The sequence below is a fragment of the Bufo bufo genome, chromosome 10 (assembly GCF_905171765.1).
Source record: "Bufo bufo chromosome 10, aBufBuf1.1, whole genome shotgun sequence".
Lineage (NCBI taxonomy): Eukaryota > Metazoa > Chordata > Amphibia > Anura > Bufonidae > Bufo > Bufo bufo.
Window position 1 is genome coordinate 43,090,418 of NC_053398.1, and position 18,638 is coordinate 43,109,055.

Consider the following 18,638-nt stretch of genomic DNA (forward strand, 5'->3'; position numbering starts at 1 on the left):
ATCATGATATACACAGCGGCGCCCAGGGATCTCACTGCACTTACTATTATCCCTGGGCGCCACTCCATTCTCCCGCTATGTCCCCCGGTATGTTTGGTCACTTGGTTATGGTAGGAGGAGACTGCCCTTGTTCTCCTGGGCGTTTCCTTCTCCTAGGCTGTAGCGCTGGCCAATTGCAGCGCAGAGCTCACAGCAGGGGAGAAAAAAACTCCCAGGCTGTGAGCTTTGCGCTGCGATTGGCCAGCGCTACAGCCTGGGGGAAGGAGACACCCAGGAGACCAAGAGCAGTCTCCTCCTACTATAACTAAGTCCCCTAAGTCTCCGCCTACTATAACCCAGTGACCGAACATACTGGAGGACATAGCGGGAGAACGGAGCGGCGCCCTGGGATAATAGTAAGTGCAGTGAGATCCCTGGGCGCTGCTGTACAGATCATGACACTTAGTTCACAATTTTTTGCCAGATGAAAAATCCACTTTAATGTAAGTCACCTTTAGGACCCTATGTGCTCCTGTCCTTAGTATATTTAGTTTTATGTTTTTTTTTCTATATTTCTCTACATTGAGTAATAGAAGGATTTTAAGCACTGTAGGTGATATTATGGGAATATTCACTAATTGTTTATTTTATCCTCTCTTTTGTTTTTTTATTACAGTGAGTTGAGGACTGGCGCATGTCTCCATAGCGAAGAATAGTGGGATGGAGACATGATATAATGAAGACAATAGTGGTTGTCTACCATCTCCCCATTCTTTATATGGAAAAAGCACACAAATTGGGAGCCATGTTATGGACAGGATTTAATGGTGCTGTGGTGTATCGTAGGGTGTCGGTATTTGACACCTATAAAGAGAAGAGTGTATATGGAGGTTAATCTATCCTGTTGTCCTTGTCAATAAAGTTGCGTGAAGAGAGACGCGACCTGACATGCGCAGTCCGGTGAATAAAACGTACGAAACATAGGACAAGGACATGCGCAGTGGATTGCTGATCACGTTGAGGAGACATGTGGCGGTGGCGGCGGCGGCCATGCTGCAACTCACATGTATATGGATGACGCCTGGGAGTAGATTTAAGGAGGGCTCTATGTATGGGGAGGATAAAATATTCATTTATATAGACACAGATGATTGGTTTTAGTTTGTTGTAATCTATACACAAGTATTTTATTGGTGATAATTGGTACAACCCCTTGTGGAGGAGGTATATAAGTTCACACTGTGTAATGTTTATTATGGCTTGAGAAAGGCTTGTGTTAACCGAAAGGTTGCCTGTTTGCTGTGTTGATCGGGAATAAAAAACTTGCACAAGGAAGATGCTGGTCATAATCTTGTTTTATTCCTATCCTCAGGATAAGTCATCGACATCAGATCGGCGGGATGTGAGACAAGACATCCCTGCCGATCATCTGTTGGAAGAGGCCACAGCAGTACAGTAAGTGAGGAGGCCTCGCAGCTTACCAAGCACAGTGTTGAACACTGTATAGTGGCTGTGCTTGGTATTGCAGCTCAGTCCTATTCTTTTTAATTGGTACTGAGCAGCACCATGTAACTGATGAATGTGACATCCCAGGCCTAAGAAGAGACTGCACCACTCACAGCCTCTTCAAACAACTGATCGTAGTGGGTACCAGAAGTTAGACTACCACTTATCACATATGGATGACCTATTCTGAGGATAGAAGAAAAAAGGTGTTGCAGCAGCATCTCCAACGATCTCCTTTATTATGGTATTTCAAAGCATATGTGCAAACAGACAATGCAACGTTTCGGCTGTTCTCAGCCTTTGTCAAGCATTCTGAGGATAAGGTCATCAATATTAAACACCCAGAAAATTCCTTTAAACCGTTTATGAACATGCAGCAACATTAGGAATAATGTTTTGGTATAAAAATAAATGTCAGTCCACGCTGGTCTTTTACATCCCTCTGTGCTGCTGGAGGCACAGGCCTCTACATAACTTTGACGCTTCCTCCAGCAGGCCATGTGACAGACTTAAATCTATACCAGCTCCCTTGCTGGAGTAGATTTAAACCATTTTCTATTCCAAAAAATGATAAATGAGCCAGGTCTGCCGTCTGGCCCCCTTCGTCAACCATGCCACGCCCCCTTTTCGCGCCACTTTGTAAAAGTGGCGTAAGTGGTGAAAAGTTGCAGATTTTGTCACAAAATGGTGTACGACACAATCTGCGACTTGAATACACCACTGTTGTGGGTATATCTGGTAATAAATGTCCCCCAAAATATTTTTAATGCCCCAAGGAGATTTTTATGCATTTATTATTATTGTTGTGCATGCCTGTGATGCCATTTATGAAACAGTAGCATATCAATAGTTGGAAAAGCTTATACATACTAAAGGGATTGCCCCATGAATATTAATCCTATTAATCAATTGAAATTATAAAAACAATGTTCCTTTTTCTAGAGATTCCTGTTCATAGCGATAATAGAGTAGGGCATGCGTGTAGAGATTGATTTCTAGCTCCATCAGCCTTTTCATGCAACTCAAAGCTACTTTTCACACTTCATTTAAAAAATATATTGACTGTACAATATAATCTATTTTCTTTAGCATAATATCCATAATCTACTCACCTTCAAGCTTCTCCATCTTTTGGCAATCATCGGGATTCAGACAAGTCTTTAGGCAGGGAGTGCCACAAGGGTCATAGTGCCAGACACAATGTCCATCCATGTTGTAGTAGTCACAGAACACAGCTAAGAAAAATAAGAACTAGATAATATTAAAATATTAATCTGCTGATCATTCATGGATAATCACATTTGTAATGAGTCATGCCAGGAGTGATGCTATGGAAACTGTTGGCAAGAAGAAGTACCCGTGGTGTAACTGAGGCTTTGGCGAGGTGGAGGTGTATAAGGAAGTAAGGGAAATGGGTTAAACTTACGGCAGATGCTTGGAGTTCTCCATTTTATACAGATGTCATGTCTTCTACATTCCGCAGAATACGCAGCTATGGAGGTGCATAGACATTCACAGTCCCCTATATCATTGCTACAAGTACAGGTATCTTCAACGCATGTCTCATAGAATGGAATGGGGTCCACCTGTGAGGAACAATTAGATATTAGAGAAAAGGAGGGCATCAAGTGTTGTATGGAAAATAGAAGTCATTCCTGTGTGCTAATATTATATATATAAAAAAAAAACTGGTAGCTTAAAGGGTTTGTCTGATGAAGACGTCCCATGTCCGTATGGACTAATAGAGGAGGTGGTTCCATGCTTGAAATCTTTATAAGCCGGAAAGGACAGTCACTGAGAACGAGCAGCTCTAATTATGGTGGACCCAGCACATTACTGTATTGTCGGCTCAACCCGCCGCCAATGGGTCTGGCAATCATATGTAGGGCAATGTGGCTGGCGGCGACATGGAGGGCGATATCGCAGGCACTTATATAAAAGGGCAATGTTCCTTGAAAGGTATTTGGTACTGTGCATCTCAAACTGTCATGTGCTCACTGTGATTAGCAGTGGAATAGTGGCTCTGGTTGACATTGTTTTGTGGGCCTTGTGTTTTACACAATTATGTTGGCGTTCTAACTGTACTTCTATTTAGGCTGTGTGGCAGGCCGAGTTATAGTAGCTTTGTCGCTGGCACTGTCCGAAAGGCATCCGGATTCCACCGTTATGGGGGTCTATAGGCAGATACTATTATGGGAAACTGTGGCTGATACTCTTATGGGGGCACAAAGCAGGCAGTGTTTTATAGTAACATAGTAACATAGTACATAAAGCCGAAAAAAGACATCGGTCCATCCAGTTCGGCCTGTTATCCTGCAAAGTGATCCAGAGGAAGGAAAAAAAAAACCCTGTGAGGTAGAAGCCAATTTTCCTCACTTTAGGGGAATAAAAAATTCCTTCCCGACTCCAATCAGGCAATCAGAATAACTCCCTGGATCAACGACCCCTCTCTAGTAGCTATAGCCTGTAATATTATTACACTCCAGAAATACATCCAGGCCCCTCAGAAATACATCCAGGCAAATTCAAAATGAAAAATCTCCAGCACTCTGTAAATACTTAAAAAAAACATCTTGTAGAACGATTATAAAATAGGCCTACGCATTTTGGGCATAGTATGACTTCTCCTTAATCATGGTATTTATTGGCTCTGTGCATTAGTCTATATCTTCAATCTTCTTGCTTTCTTACAGACTCTCGTCTAAATCCTCACCAACCTCTGGGTTTCCTAACATAAACATCAGCAATGTGTGCATCGGCCCATGTAGAAGGCTTTTTAAAAAGTCACTGAGTTTTTAGCAAACTTTGGTTATGTCATAGAGACATATCGAAACTTTTGATTGGTGGGGGTCCAAGATGAGAGGAAAGAGCTTGCATATTGCGTGCTCTCTCCTCACTGCCAGAGAGGAAGCAGGAGACAGACTTACTAGAAAGTCTATGGACCCATCTCAATTGTGAGCTCTCTCTTTGTTCTAGCGATCAGTGATGATCTCAGCGCTATTATGGGAAACTGTGGTTTCCCATAATGGCTCAGTGACCTTTTAAACAAGCACGGATTGACTTTTTATACTGTCTATATGGCCCATATTGAGCTGTGTAAAAGGAAAATAATCTGCCGTACAGTATTTAGATTTTTTACATGCTAGGGTGCAGGGGCATGCACAGATCTCCAGGGCCCTATAGCAAAACTTGTTATGGAGCCCCTATGCCCCACACATTTACTGTACTTAATATACTTGCGTCAGTCACCCCCAGGCAATGCAAAGCGAAAATCTCCAGACTTCTGATTAGCTTATGTTTACATTTATGTTTTACTTTTATTAAAGGGAACCTGTCACCACATACCTTGAAATAAATCTAGCTGACTTGTCAGAAGACTCTAATGCTTTTTCTCCCATCTATAAGTGACTTAAATCTGGAGAAACGTCATTGGTGGATAGACAGTACTCTTGTTTTTGGCCCTGATGAGAATCAGGGCTGTACTGTGCATGCATCGATATGAGAACAAATGGCATATGTGCAGAAACACAGGTCCAGACAATATTATGCCTGGCCCTGTCAATCAAATCAGCTAGGGAGGGTCTGGCTACAGAAAGGAGCCAGTGTTCCGTTAGATTTCCCTACCGTGAGATTTCCATACCCTCGTCACTTCCTGCTGTGACGTGGCCGCACCAGACATGATGTAAGGAGGTGTGCCGCGCCATGCAGGCGCACAACGATGGGGTAGGGAAATTTCACAGCAGTTAGCTGGACACCGGCCGACACTGCACATGCGCCGGGAGCCTCACCAGAGGTTAGGATAAGGAAAAATTACAGGCCAGTGCGCAGGCGCGGTAATCGGATGGATGTTATCAGCTGGACAGCGGCCGACACTGCGCATGCGCTGGGAGCCTCACCAGCAGTTAGGGAAGAGAAAAATTATGGGCCAGTGCTTTTTCCCATGCGCAGTGTCGGACGGTGTCCAGCTGAGAACATCCGATCACCGCGCCTGCGCACTGGCCGGTAATTTTTCCATACCCTAAACGCTGGTGAGGTTCCCGGCGCATGCGCAGTGTCGGCCGGTGTCCAGCTAACTCTGCTGTGAAATTTCCCTACCCCGTCGTTGTGCGCCTGTGCGGCGCGGCACACCTCCTCACGTCATGTCCGGTGCGGCCGGAAGTGACGAGGGTAGGGAAATCTCACGAGGTAGGGAAATCTAACGGAACACCGGTCTTTGGTGCAATGAGTGCAATGGTGATGCCCTTCCTGCACCAAACCTCTAATTTGCATACCGAACAAAAACAGTGTTTTAATCAGGTGAACTAAAGCTATCTGTCTATGCTGTCGATGGAAAACATGGATGTGTTGGGTCCACCAGAGGGAGAATCACTCTTCCTCTTAAGCAGGGGATTCACCTCTATGATGCCTATATGCCCTAATAGGATGGTACATTAGATAATACAAGAATTGGAATGACAAGTCGGGCGGGTAAGGTGGGTATTATCATCAATTCTTGGCAGAATTTTTCTTTTCTCCGGAATAAAAGCTTTATACCTGGCTTGCTTGCCTGGAGCTTGATTTTCACCTTGCCACATACATTTTAACCCCTTAAGGACCGGGCTCATTTTCACCTTAAGGACCAGGCCATTTTTTGCAAATCTGACCAGTGTCACTTTAAGTGCTCATAACTTTAAAACGCTTTGACTTATCTAGGCCGTTCTGAGATTGTTTTTTCGTCACATATTGTACTTCATGACACTGGTAAAATGAAGTCCAAAAAATTATTTTTTTTGCACAAAAAAATACCTAATTTACCAAAAATTTTGAAAAATTTGCAAATTTCAAAGTTTCAGTTTCTCTACTTCTGTAATACATAGTAATACCCCAAAAAATTGTGATGACTTTACATTCTCCATATGTCTACTTCATGTTTGAATTGTTTTGGGAATGATATTTTATTTTTTGGGGATGTTACAAGGCTTAGAAGTTTAGAAGCAAATCTTGAAATTTTTCAGAATTTTACAAAAACTCAATTTTTAGGGACCAGTTCAGGTCTGAAGTCACTTTGCGAGGCTTACATAATAGAAACCACCCAAAATGACCCCATCTAAGAAACTACACCCCTCAAGGTATTCAAAACTGATTTTGCATACATTGTTAACCCTTTAGGTGTTGCACAAGAGTTATTGGCAAATGGGGAGGAAATTTGAGAATTTCATTTTTTTGTCAAATTTTTCATTTTAACCCATTTTTTCCACTAACAAAGCAAGGGTTAACAGTCAAACAAGATTGTATCTTTATTGCCCTGACTCTGCTGTTTACAGAAACACCCAATATGTGCCTGTAAACTACTGTACGGCCACACAGCGGGGCGTAGAGTGAAAGGTGAGCCAAATGGTTTTTGGAAGGCTGATTTTTATGGACTGGTTTTTTGACACCATGTCCCATTTGAAGCCCCCTGATGCACCCCTAGAGGAGAAACTCCCTAAAAGTGACCCCATCTAAGAAACTACACCCCTCAAGGTATTCAAAACTGATTTTACATACGTCGTTAACTCTTTAGGTGTTGCACAAGAGTTATTGGCAAATGGGGATGAAATTTGAGAATTTCATTTTTTTGCCTAATTTTCAATTTTAACCCATTTTTTCCACTAACAAAGCAAGGGTTAACAGCCAAACAAGACTGTATCTTTATTGCCCTGACTCTGCTGTTTACAGAAACACCCCATATGTGGCCGTAAACTACTGTACGACCACACAGTAGGGCGTAGAGTGAAAGGTGCGCGGTTTGGTTTTTGGAAGGCAGGTTTTGCTGGACTGGTTTTTTGACACCATGTGCACCCCTAGATTAGAAATTCCATAAAAGTGACCCCATCTAAGAAACTACACCCCTCAAGCTATTCAAAACTGATTTTACAAACTTTGTTAACCCTTTAGGTATTGCACAAGATTTAATGGAAAATAGAGACACAATTTCAAAATTTCACATTTTTGGCAGATTTTCCACTTTAATATTTTTTTTCCAGTTACAAAGCAAGGGTTAACAGCCAAACAAAACTCATTATTTATGGCCCTTATTCTGTAGTTTACAGAAACACCCCATATGTGGTCGTAAACCGCTGTCCGGGCACACGGCAGATTAGAAACTCCAAAAAAGTGACCCCATTTTAGAAACTACGGGATAGGGTGGCAGTTTTGTTGGTACTAGTTTAGGGTACATATGATTTTTGGTTGCTCTATATTACACTTTTTGTGCAGCAAGGTAACAAGAAATAGCTTTTTTGGCACGTTTTTATTTTTGTTATTTACAACATTCATCTGACAGGTTTTATCATGTGGTAATTTTATAGAGCAGGTTGTCACGGACGCGGCGATACCTAATATGTATACTATTTTTTTTATTTATGTAAGTTTTATACAATAACTTCATTTTTAAAACCAAAAAAATGTTTTAGTGTCTCCATAGTCTAAGAGCCATAATTTTTTCAGTTTTTGGGCGATTATCTTGAGTAGGGTCTGATTTTTTGCGGGATGAGATGACGGTTTGATTGGCACTATTTTGAGGTGCATATGACTTTTTGATCGCTCGCTATTACACTTTTTGTGACGTAAGATGGCAAAAAATGGCTTTTTTTACACCGTTTTTGTTTTTATTTTTTTACGGTGGTCACCTGAGGGGTTAGGTCATGTGATATTTTTATAGAGCCGGTTGATACGGACGCGGCGATACCTAATATGTATACTTTATTTTTATTTATGTATGTTTTACACAATGATTTCATTTTTGAAACAAAAAAAATCATGTTTTAGTGTTTCCATAGTCTAAGAGCCATAGTTTTTTCAGTTTTTGGGCGATTATCTTGAGTAGGGTATCATTTTTTGCGGGATGAGATGACGGTTTGATTGGTACTATTTTGGCGTACATGCAACTTTTTTGATCACTTTTATTACCTTTTTTGGGAAGTAAGGTGGGCAAAATTTCAATTTTCTTATAGTTTTTATTTTTTTATTTTTATGGCGTTCACCGTGCGGGGAAAGTAACATGATCGTTTTATAGATCAGGTCGTTACGGACGCGGCGATACCAAATATGTGTAGTGTATTTTATTTTTTTAATTTTTATTCAGTGATAAATGTTTTTTTTTTTTATCTTAACTTTTTTCACTTTTTTTTACTTTTTTGTGACCCAGACCCACTTGGTTCTTGAAGATCCAGTGGGTCTGATGTCTGTATAATACAGTACAGTACAATATTTATTGTTCTGTACTGTATTTTACTTACACTGAACAGATCTATGCTTTTAGCACAGATCTGTTCAGCACCATGGACAGCAGGATGCCTGAGCAGAATGATTTCAGCCGAAATCCCGTTCCGATTAACCCCTGGGGCGCCGGAATACAGATTTTAAGTCAGGACGTACCGGTACGTCCTGGGTCCTTAAGGACTCGGGAAATAGGGCGTACCGGTACGTCCTGGGTCCTTAAGGGGTTAAATATATCGTAACATTTACCTGCATGTACTGAGGATAGAGGTACAATCAACATTAATCTCTCAAATGATTACAGATAATGGCTTTGAAGAGTACCAGTGTGTTGCAGGAAGCAAAAACTTCACTGTTGATGAGGTTGCAGTGCTTTTGGGCCCAGGCAAGCTTTTCAGGATTGGTGTCACATGGAGACTCAGATCTTGATCTTTCCTGAATACATCCTTGTGACCAGGGAGATGTGAGGTCATTCACTTCTCGTCCATCATTATCTCCACATAGTCCACAGACTGTCCCCTGATAAAGCAGAGAAATCAAGTTAGTGTACAATCTATGCATTATATATACACATTCTTCTTATATGAAGTGGAACAAAAAATCTGGGGAAATGTATTTATATCTGATGTAGCCTAAAAACAACACAAAGTTGGACTTAATAATTGCCACTAAATGGCACTATTAGTGATGAGCGATCCTAGATCCAAAGTCGATTTGTTAAAAACTTTGTTTTAATGCTGTACGGAGACAAGTCTCGGCAAAGCATTAAAATGTATGCGCTTGCGAGACTTCGGTGAATAACTTTGGGCATCGATTTTTAAACTTGAAAACCATTTTAAAACATGGATCTGAAGTCGGCTTTGGATCCGTGTTTTAAAATGGTTTTCAAGTTTAAAAATTGATGCCCAAAGTTATTCACCGAAGTCTCACGAGACTCCGGGAATAACCCATTTTGCCGTGTCGGAGCGCACACATTTTAATGTTGTACGAAGACAGCGTTAAAACAAAGTTTTTAATGAATCGACTTCGGATCTAGAATCCGAAGCTCGGTTCGCTCATCACTAGCCACTATGGCAAAATGGACCCTAGTAACTTAATACTGCCGGCTCTCCCGCCAATCAGCTCTTTAAAGAGGCCACTTTGGTGTAACTTACCTGACGACGGTTTTGGTTAAAACCCAAAATATGTTGCCTGTACACCATTATTGTAACTTACCTGACAAAGAGGTTGGTTCAACCTCGAAACATGTCCTTCATCCCTGCAGCGGCGCAGATACCCCTGTATTCTCCTTTGGATATTTTTGTGCCAGTTTGGTTATAGAGGTATAACCAGTATCTGTAGTACACTGCCCTTACTACACTGTGATTTTTTTGTAGCAGTACTGACTGATTTTAACTATTGAGTGACAGCTGCAGACCAAAGATTGTATACAACTTATTATATATCCCTCTGGTCCACAGGGATCCGCAGCCATAATAGGAAAATAAAATAGAACTTCTGATGTAACCACCTAGATTTCTCCCTACAAGCACAATTTCATTAGTGTGCATGTGCATACATTTTTTATAAAAATTGACAGCAATTCTTATTGCTGGTGCAAATGAAACAATAGCATCAGTCTTCAGGCAACCCTATCTATATGTATGAATAAAGCAAATTATAAGATATTTCCTACTTTACCACCAGTATTCTATCAGTGTAGTTTGTTACAGTGCCTCCTTCTAAGAGCTAACGGGAAGAGAGAGAGAGATGACAGGAGAGAGGACAGACTGGCCAAGCTGCATCACAAAGGAGAACATGAAGACCCTGTAGTGTGAGGGGGCAGAAGCTGTATCATTAATCTGTCAGGGCTGCCCTCAGGGGACATGGGGCAGTGTGGCGTGGGGAGATTCTACCCCTCTGTCTCTGCAAAACCATGTAAGATAGGAAATGTAGGTTTCATTAGGAAAACCATATCTGAGAGGAGAAAGAATCAAGATGGCAGACAACCCACAAATTACACATCAAATAAAACAGGTATACAAAATTCATACACAAGAGCCTCTATCTTATTCATTAATAATGGCCTATCTTGCACTTTACAGGAAAATTAAAAATAAAAAAAATCCCAGAGTGCTTCTTTAAAAATAAAAGCTAAAATCTGGTTGCTGCGAAAAACCCCTCGGCTTTTCCTTGGCCAGGTTTGATTAACCATCTCCACTACAAATGCCAACATCATGTACAATTATATACTGTACATAGCGCACGCACATATATCATGTCTACTTTCATATACACTTGGGGTCATTTATTAATCCATAATACGTCTAAATTAGGTGCAGATGGTGACTTTTTCCTGCTCATGGGCAGGTTAGGGCTCTCAGGCCAGTCTCATTCATCATTTTCTATGTCTGGCTTAGGCATAGAAAAAGGTCTACATGTAAGAGAGCTAGGTAACTGTCTTACATTTAGACTGGCTCTGGATGCTCCAACGTTATGTAGAGGCTGGCGCCTCTTCGAAACTTTGGCGCATCCACTGACAGCTACGGGCCTTTATTAAGATTGGCATCTAAAACGCTGGTCTTAATAAAAGCACCCCACTGTGTATACGGTACAGATAGATACAGAGTTACACACAAACACTTTATATACACTCATATACATAGCAGACACCATACCGTACATAGCATTATATACATACCCTACCATGTATACTAGACATACTGTCCTAGTCGTGTCATGTGTCCATTTGTAACCGTAGAAATAAAGAGAACTTCATACCTCAGTTGTGTTTGACAGTAGGACAGTAGCGGTCATCTTCTGATCATACATCAGAGTTAGGTACTCTGTTACAAAGACAATGTGTTGCCCCATTAACGTAATACTGTAAGAATTATCTTTAGGTCCGTTATTATGTTTTGTTATTTCCTCTACTCGTCCTTCATATATGTCTATAGTTATGTTCTGTAACAAAAAGATTAGATGTGCATTCGGATGCTGTTAGACAGAGAATGAATTGCATTTGCATGTTATTTAATGCTAAAAAAAAGTAACCGGGAAGGGGGGGGGATTTATAAAAATTCGCAAATTAGGGGATTTGCAGGTTTTTGGGTCGTGTGTGCAAAACATCTGCAACTCCAATTTAGAAAAACTGGTGTTAAAGTGGGTGTAGTTTCTTGCACCATTGCCCCCCCTTGCCCTGCGCTGCATGTTACAGGGCAAGGTCGGTTTTGATTAGATCCTCACTAGTCTAGGTGGAGGCTTCCGCCTAGCAGTGTTCCCAATTACGTCACAGGCACAAATGGGCAGTCTATTGCACTGCCCTATGATTTAAAACAGCATAGGGCAACACTGGAGACTACCCATTTGTGCCAGTGATGTCACCGGGATCACTGCTAGGCCGAAGTCTCCACCTAGCATATTCATGTGAAGCCCAGTACGTCACCGGCAGTAAAGAAACCAGACCTTCCCCTGCATTATGCAGGGCAAGGGGGAGCATTGGAGCAAGAAATGATCCGATGCTCCATTCAGACATGCTAAATGAGTGAAGAAGAGGTTGAACCCGAACAACCCCTTTAGGCCTCATGCACACGACCGTTGTTTGGGTCCGCATCCGAGCCGCCGTGTGCTGTCCGCATCCGTGGCTCAGTTCCGCGGCCCCGCTAAAAAAAATATAACATGTCCTATTCTTGTCCGCGGTTTGCGGACAAGAATAGGCATTTATATTGCCGGCGCCCATTCCGTTCCGCAAATTGCGGAAGACAACACGGCGGCTTCCGTTTATTTGCGTATCCGCTGTTTGCGGACCGCAAAAAACAGCACGGTCATGTGCATGAGGCCTAAGGCACATGAGTTGTGCACCAACTATATTTATTTGAAATATATTCAAAGTCTACAATAAGAAAGTAACTTTTTTTTTTAGTTTTTCCCATTTGAATGTGACTGGGGGCCATCTTGTGCCATATATCTCAGGATTAGTTGAGCTAAGAGCATAGGTATGGAAGGAAACATCTGTACCCAGACATAAATGCTGCACCTAATGTGTCATGCTGGCACAGCACCTTTACTATTGTACCAAGGTTAGGCTACTTTCACACTCGCGTTTGGTGCGGATCCGTCATGGATCTGCACAGACGGATCCGTTCAGGTAATACAACCGCATGCATCCGTTCAGAATGGATCTGTTTGTATTATCCTTAACATAGCCAAAACAGATCCATCTTGAACACCATTGAAAGTCAATGGGGGGCGGATCCGTTTTCTATTGTGCCAGATTGTGTCAGTGAAAATGGATCTGTCCCCATTGACTTACATTGTGTATCAGGACGGATCCGTTTTCGTGTCCGCCTCCAAAGAGGAATGGAGGAGGAACTGAGCCAAACTGATGCATTCTGAGCGGATCCTTATGCATTCAGAATGCATTAAGGGCAAAACTGATCCGTTTTGGACCGCTTGTGAGATCCCTGAACGGATCTCACAAACGGAAACCAAAACGCCAGTGTGAAAGGAGCCTTAAAAGGAATCTGTCACCAGTGACCTCCCTATCTTACTGTTTGCCAAGACACATAGGTGTGGTTCACCTGATTAATACGCTGTCTTTCTTTTGTTGATCTGAGGCTCCGTTCCCAAGTTATGATTCTTTCCCTTAATATGCAAATTAGGCCTTTGGTGCAATGAGGATGTCACCATTGCTCTTGTTGCACCCAAGCTTTACTCCTTTCTGTGGCCAGCCCGTTCTTAGCTGCTTTACCACTGCCTGGTCCTGTCAATCAAAGCAGCCAAGGAAGGGCTGGTCACAGAAATGAGTGGAGCTTGGGTGCAACAGGAGACATGGTGACATCCTCGTTGCACCAAATGCCTAATTTGCATTTTAAGAAAAAGTCTCAATTAACAAATCATTATTTTATCTTTGATTCCTTTGTTATAAACACTATGGCGGTCATTTATCAAACTAGTGTAAAGTAGAACTGGCTTCGTTTCCCATAGCAACCAATCAGACTGTACCTTTCATTTTTCACAGCTCCTTTGGAAAATGAAAGGTGGAATCTGATTGGTTGCTATGGGCGACTAAGCCAGTTCTACTTTACACCAGTTTGATAAATCTCCCCTTATGTATCATATTCCAACGTAATACATAGAATGTAAGTAGCTCTCACCAGCAAGATAATTCGGATTTGGAGAGAACATATGGTGTTGGTGTGTCCACAGAGAATGTGCTTTATGAAGATTTGAAAGGATCCATCATGATTATTGTTTGGGCAGAAATCCTTATAAGAAATAATAAAAAAAAATAATGTTAAGTGCTAATATGCTCATTTCAGGGTTACAGGTTTCCCATGACCTCTTATAACTTGTATCCCATATATATACAGACGTTTATAATTCTTGGCTAATGATAAAACGACACTATCAACTGCCTGCAGACCAGCATTGAGCTATTAGGGCTCATCCACATGACTGTTGTGTCGGCCGCATCTCCCAGACTGATTTTGGCTCCTTTCACCCGAACTCACTGCATTCTAGTAATTTACGGTGAAGTGAGTTCCTGTCTGACTGTGGGTCTATTGTATTGTGCTATTACAGAGCAGCAGTAGCGTAACTAGAATTGACTGCCCCCTCCCCCCCTAAGAGACTTCTTCCCAACCCCATCCTCCTGTGCATCCCGCGATCCTGCATCTAATCAAGATCGCTCTCTTAGACCAGGCCAGGCAGCCGCTCCATCCATTACAGTGTCGATGTATATAAAGTCATTTTAAAATACTGTTGAGGGGGTCCTGACAATAAAATCTTTTAGTCCTCATCCTGGGTGGGCCCCTTCTGAGTATGCGCCCCAAACAGCTGCTTCCCCTATAGCTACGCCCCTACAGTGCAGTAATGGCTCTGGAGCTGTGTCCACGCTTTCGCCGGTGAGTGTTAGCTGTATTACACATCCCGCTTTTAATGTAAGGATTGAAGTTAACAGCATCTAAGTGGTTACAGAGAGGCAGAGGGCTGCAAAAAAAATGAAAGGTGGCAAGAGGTTGTCATGATGGCAGTCAGGGGTCAAACAATGGCCCCCAGGCCTGGCAAGTACATATGCCAAAGGCAGGGCCTAGTAGGCATTTTGTACGTTTTACGGCTCATACATACGACTGTGTTCTGCATATTCTGCATTCATGTCCGGTCCGCATTTTTTGCAGATTGCACACGGACCTATTCATTTTTATGGGTTCATGAAAGAAAATTAAAAACCGACAGCACACAGGTGTCATCCATGTGCTATCCACATCCATATGTCCGTTCTGTAAATTATAGAACATGACCTACTGTCCGCACTCCATTCCTATAGAGATTCAGCTGAAGATCTTATCCGCTGTATTCAGGATCATAATCCCTTACAAGTAGAGCAGAGATGAGGATGAGGCAGCTCTTTAGTTCAGTGTTGTGAAGTAACTTGCCCTCCTGTGTGATTAGGTCAGCGTTCTCCACGTCCAACCAAGAACCAGCTGCGGCACCCGCTCTGCTAATCCGGCTCAGACTTGATAAAGGGGTCTCTAGTACCCCGAAACGCGTTGTCTTTCGAATAAACTGAAAATTGCTGAAACTGAAATATTGCCTACGACCGGTTGTGTTAGTGCGCCCTCTATGGTCCATACGCTCGACGTAAAGTTCAGCGTCTCTTCCTTCCTACCGTTACCCGAGTGGCAGGGTGGCCCCTGTCCAAGGCGATCGGACGAATCTAGGCTGCACCAACCGTTGTTTTTCTTTACTTGGCCTTCATTGCGGTTGCGCCCACTTGATGCAACCGCAATAGGTGAGCAAACCATTTCTTTTAGTAGAAATTTGATTTGCTGAACATACTTACCCTATGAGCGCCTTTCTCTATCCTATTGGACACTATTTGCCCTGTGTGATTAGGACAGGTTTTGTGTGTACTAATAGGACGGCGGCCATTTTATTTTCCTTGATGATTGTTCCCTACACAAATCAAGCCAATATAACTAATGAAATGTATTTCACAATACATTTATAATAAAGTAATATTCAAGTATTTTCAGCAATTTTATTTTAGTAATTCATGGAGAATCCGTTTAAAGACTATTTTTAATACTGTACGTTACAAAGAAGGGCATACTGCAACTGAGGAGAGTGTGCACAGTGGTTGTAACGATGGAGATACAACAATCTGGGAGCTCCTGTACCTGTACTGATTGTGCAGTGCAACACTGTGTGGAGAGACAGCCATAGTGATAGCAGCACATGCATCCATCTTCATTGCCTCCACTCTCAGGAGACCAGAGCCAGAATATCATCTCCCAGTAAATTGGGCACAATGCAACCCTGTGGGAGAGTGAGTTGCTGCCTCTTAGAGGGACAGTGTTATATCTGTTTGTTGTAACCTAAAGAGACAGTGTATCTATTTAACCTGTTGCCTCTGACTAATACTGGACCCTCAATGAGTGACTGTAATCACTTAGGCTACTTTAACACTCGCAGGAGTGGGAGACGGATCAATTTTCTATTGTGCCAGATTGTGTCCGAGAAAACAGATCCGTCCCCATTGACTTACATTGTGTGCCAGGAAGGATCCATTTGGCTCAGTTTCGGCGGGCGGACAGCAAAATGCTGCAGGCAGCACTTTGGTGTCCACCTCCAGAGCGAAATGAAGACTGATGCATTCTGAGCGGATTCTTTTCCATTCAGAATGCATTAGGGCAAAACTGATCAGTTTTGGACCGCTTGTGAGAGCCCATTATAGATCTCACAAACGGAAAGATAAAAAGGGTAGTGTGAAAGTAGCCTAAGCCTGTTGCCTGTCAAAAGACTGTCGTAAGAATTGAGCTTCTTGTCCCACACGAGAAAAGTAAATTTTGCCTCAGAGCCAAAAGGATCTGTTCTCTAAGGTCTGATCCCTTACAGGTGTCCCATCTCCAGGAACTACACAAGTCAGCAAAACAAATTGGCTGTGCTGCAGTACTTGACACAAATACATGTGTATGGACTTCAGTGTGCCTAGTACTCCAGCAAGCATGCTCTCTCTATGTTCTGCTGATTGGTGGCTGTCCTGAATGTGGGATCCCCACGTTCACAAATCAGGGTAGTATCCAGGCAAACTCCTTTCCTAATTGATTCTCCCTAAAAGTCTTCTGCCTGCTTCTCTAGTGACTTTTTTTTTTACAGTATCGTTAAATTCTGTCCTGGTTAAAAAGTGCCAGATTACAAAATTTTCTGGATTTTTAGATTACTGAAAGACAGGAATTGGACAGTGCTTGGAAAATGGGAAAATATCCTATCTACTAATATATTATGATAGTGAGGAAAAACAGAGTTGGAATTTTCTGATGCATGGAATGGATGCAAAAGGAAGTCATAGATTAAGATTCAGACATCCAACGGGACAATAGTAAGCCATGTGGCAGAAAGACAATAGATGTCATTCATTTCTATATTATTGCTTTGTTGGCGCGCCTTCTACTGTATGATCTAGGAATATGCTATCAATGAATAATGGCAGAAAATAAGAATGTCCACATTTTCTTAAATGCAGTAGTAGAGGACCTCTCGGTGCAAGGAACCAGAAGAGGGCTAGAAAATAAAGTGGATCTTCTTTTTTATTTAAGCAATGTTTAACAGCGTGTTTCGAAGGACAAAACCCCCTTCATCAGGTTATCAATTGCAGGGTTTTTGTCCTCGGAAATGCATTGTTAAACATTGCTGAGATAAAAATGAAGATCCACTTAATTTTCGTGCCCTCTTCTGGTTCCTTGCTCCGAGAAGTCCTCTACCATCTTGCTTTGGAGCACCAGTATCTCCTCTCAAGAATTTCTAACCTCTACGGCTGCATACCAGACACCTTTGGGGATCATTACTAGAGTTGAGCGAACACCTGGATGTTCGGGTTCGACGAGTTCGGCCGAACTTTCGAAAAATGTTCGGGTTCGGGATCCGAACTCGACCCGAACTTCATCCCGAACCCGAACCCCATAGAAGTCAATGGGGACCCGAACTTTTGGGCACTAAAAAGGCTGTAAAACACACCCGGAAAGGGCTAGAGGGCTGCAAAAGGCAGCAAAATGTAGTTAAATCCCCTGCAAACAAATGTAGATAGGGAAATGATGAGTTAACATAAAATAAATAAAAATTAAACAATATTAATTGGAGTGAGGTCCCATAGCACAGAATCAGGCTTCAAGTCACCCACCAATGGAGAAGGTCACTTACTATTATTTTGACCACAGCACCCAGACAAAGGAGAGAGGTCCCACAGCAGAGAACCAGGCATCATATCACCCACCACAGGAGTAGGCCACCATTTAGTTACTTTGACCCCTACACCCAGACGGAGGAGAGAGGTTACACAGCAGAGAATCAGGCATTTAGATCACCCACCACAGGAGTAGGCCACCATTGAATCAGACCCCGGCAACCATGTCAGATGGCACAAGCATAAGCTTTATATCAATCAGCACAGGAGAAGGCGACTTTGACAGACTTTGACCCCTACACCCGGACGGAGGAGAGAGGTTTCAAAGCAGAGAATCAGGCATTTAGATCACCCACCACAGGAGTAGGCCCCAATTTAATGGGACCCCGGCAACCATGTCAGATGGCACAACCATCAGCTTCATATCAATCAGCACAGGAGAAGGCGACTTTGAAAGACTTTGACCCCTACACCCAGACGGAGGAGACAGGTTTCACAGCAGAGAATCAGGCATTTAGATCACCCACCATAGGAGTAGGCCCCCATTGAATCAGACCCTGGCAACCATGTCAGATGGCACAACCATCAGCTTTATATCAATCAGCACAGGAGAAGGCGACTTTGAAAGACTTTGACCCCTACACCCAGATGGAGGAGAGAGGTTTCACAGCAGAGAATCAGGCATCATATCAACCACCACAGGAGAAGCCACCATTTAGTTACTTTGACCCCTGCACCCAGGAAGAGGAGA

The 18,638-nt window shown here is 42.5% G+C and overlaps 1 protein-coding gene across 1 annotated transcript in view; it reads right to left on the reverse strand.

Annotated features, from left to right (window-relative positions):
• Positions 1-18,638, reverse strand: part of LOC120980023 (mucin-5B-like) — a 175,892-nt gene that overhangs the window by 17,026 nt on the left and 140,228 nt on the right. Inside the window, exons 21-25 of the mRNA XM_040408888.1 lie at positions 13,860-13,970; positions 11,485-11,667; positions 9,049-9,243; positions 2,912-3,071; positions 2,598-2,720 (exon numbers count right to left, since the gene is read on the reverse strand). Coding sequence (XP_040264822.1) covers positions 2,598-2,720; positions 2,912-3,071; positions 9,049-9,243; positions 11,485-11,667; positions 13,860-13,970 — 772 coding nt within the window. The remainder of the gene's footprint in view (positions 1-2,597; positions 2,721-2,911; positions 3,072-9,048; positions 9,244-11,484; positions 11,668-13,859; positions 13,971-18,638) is intronic.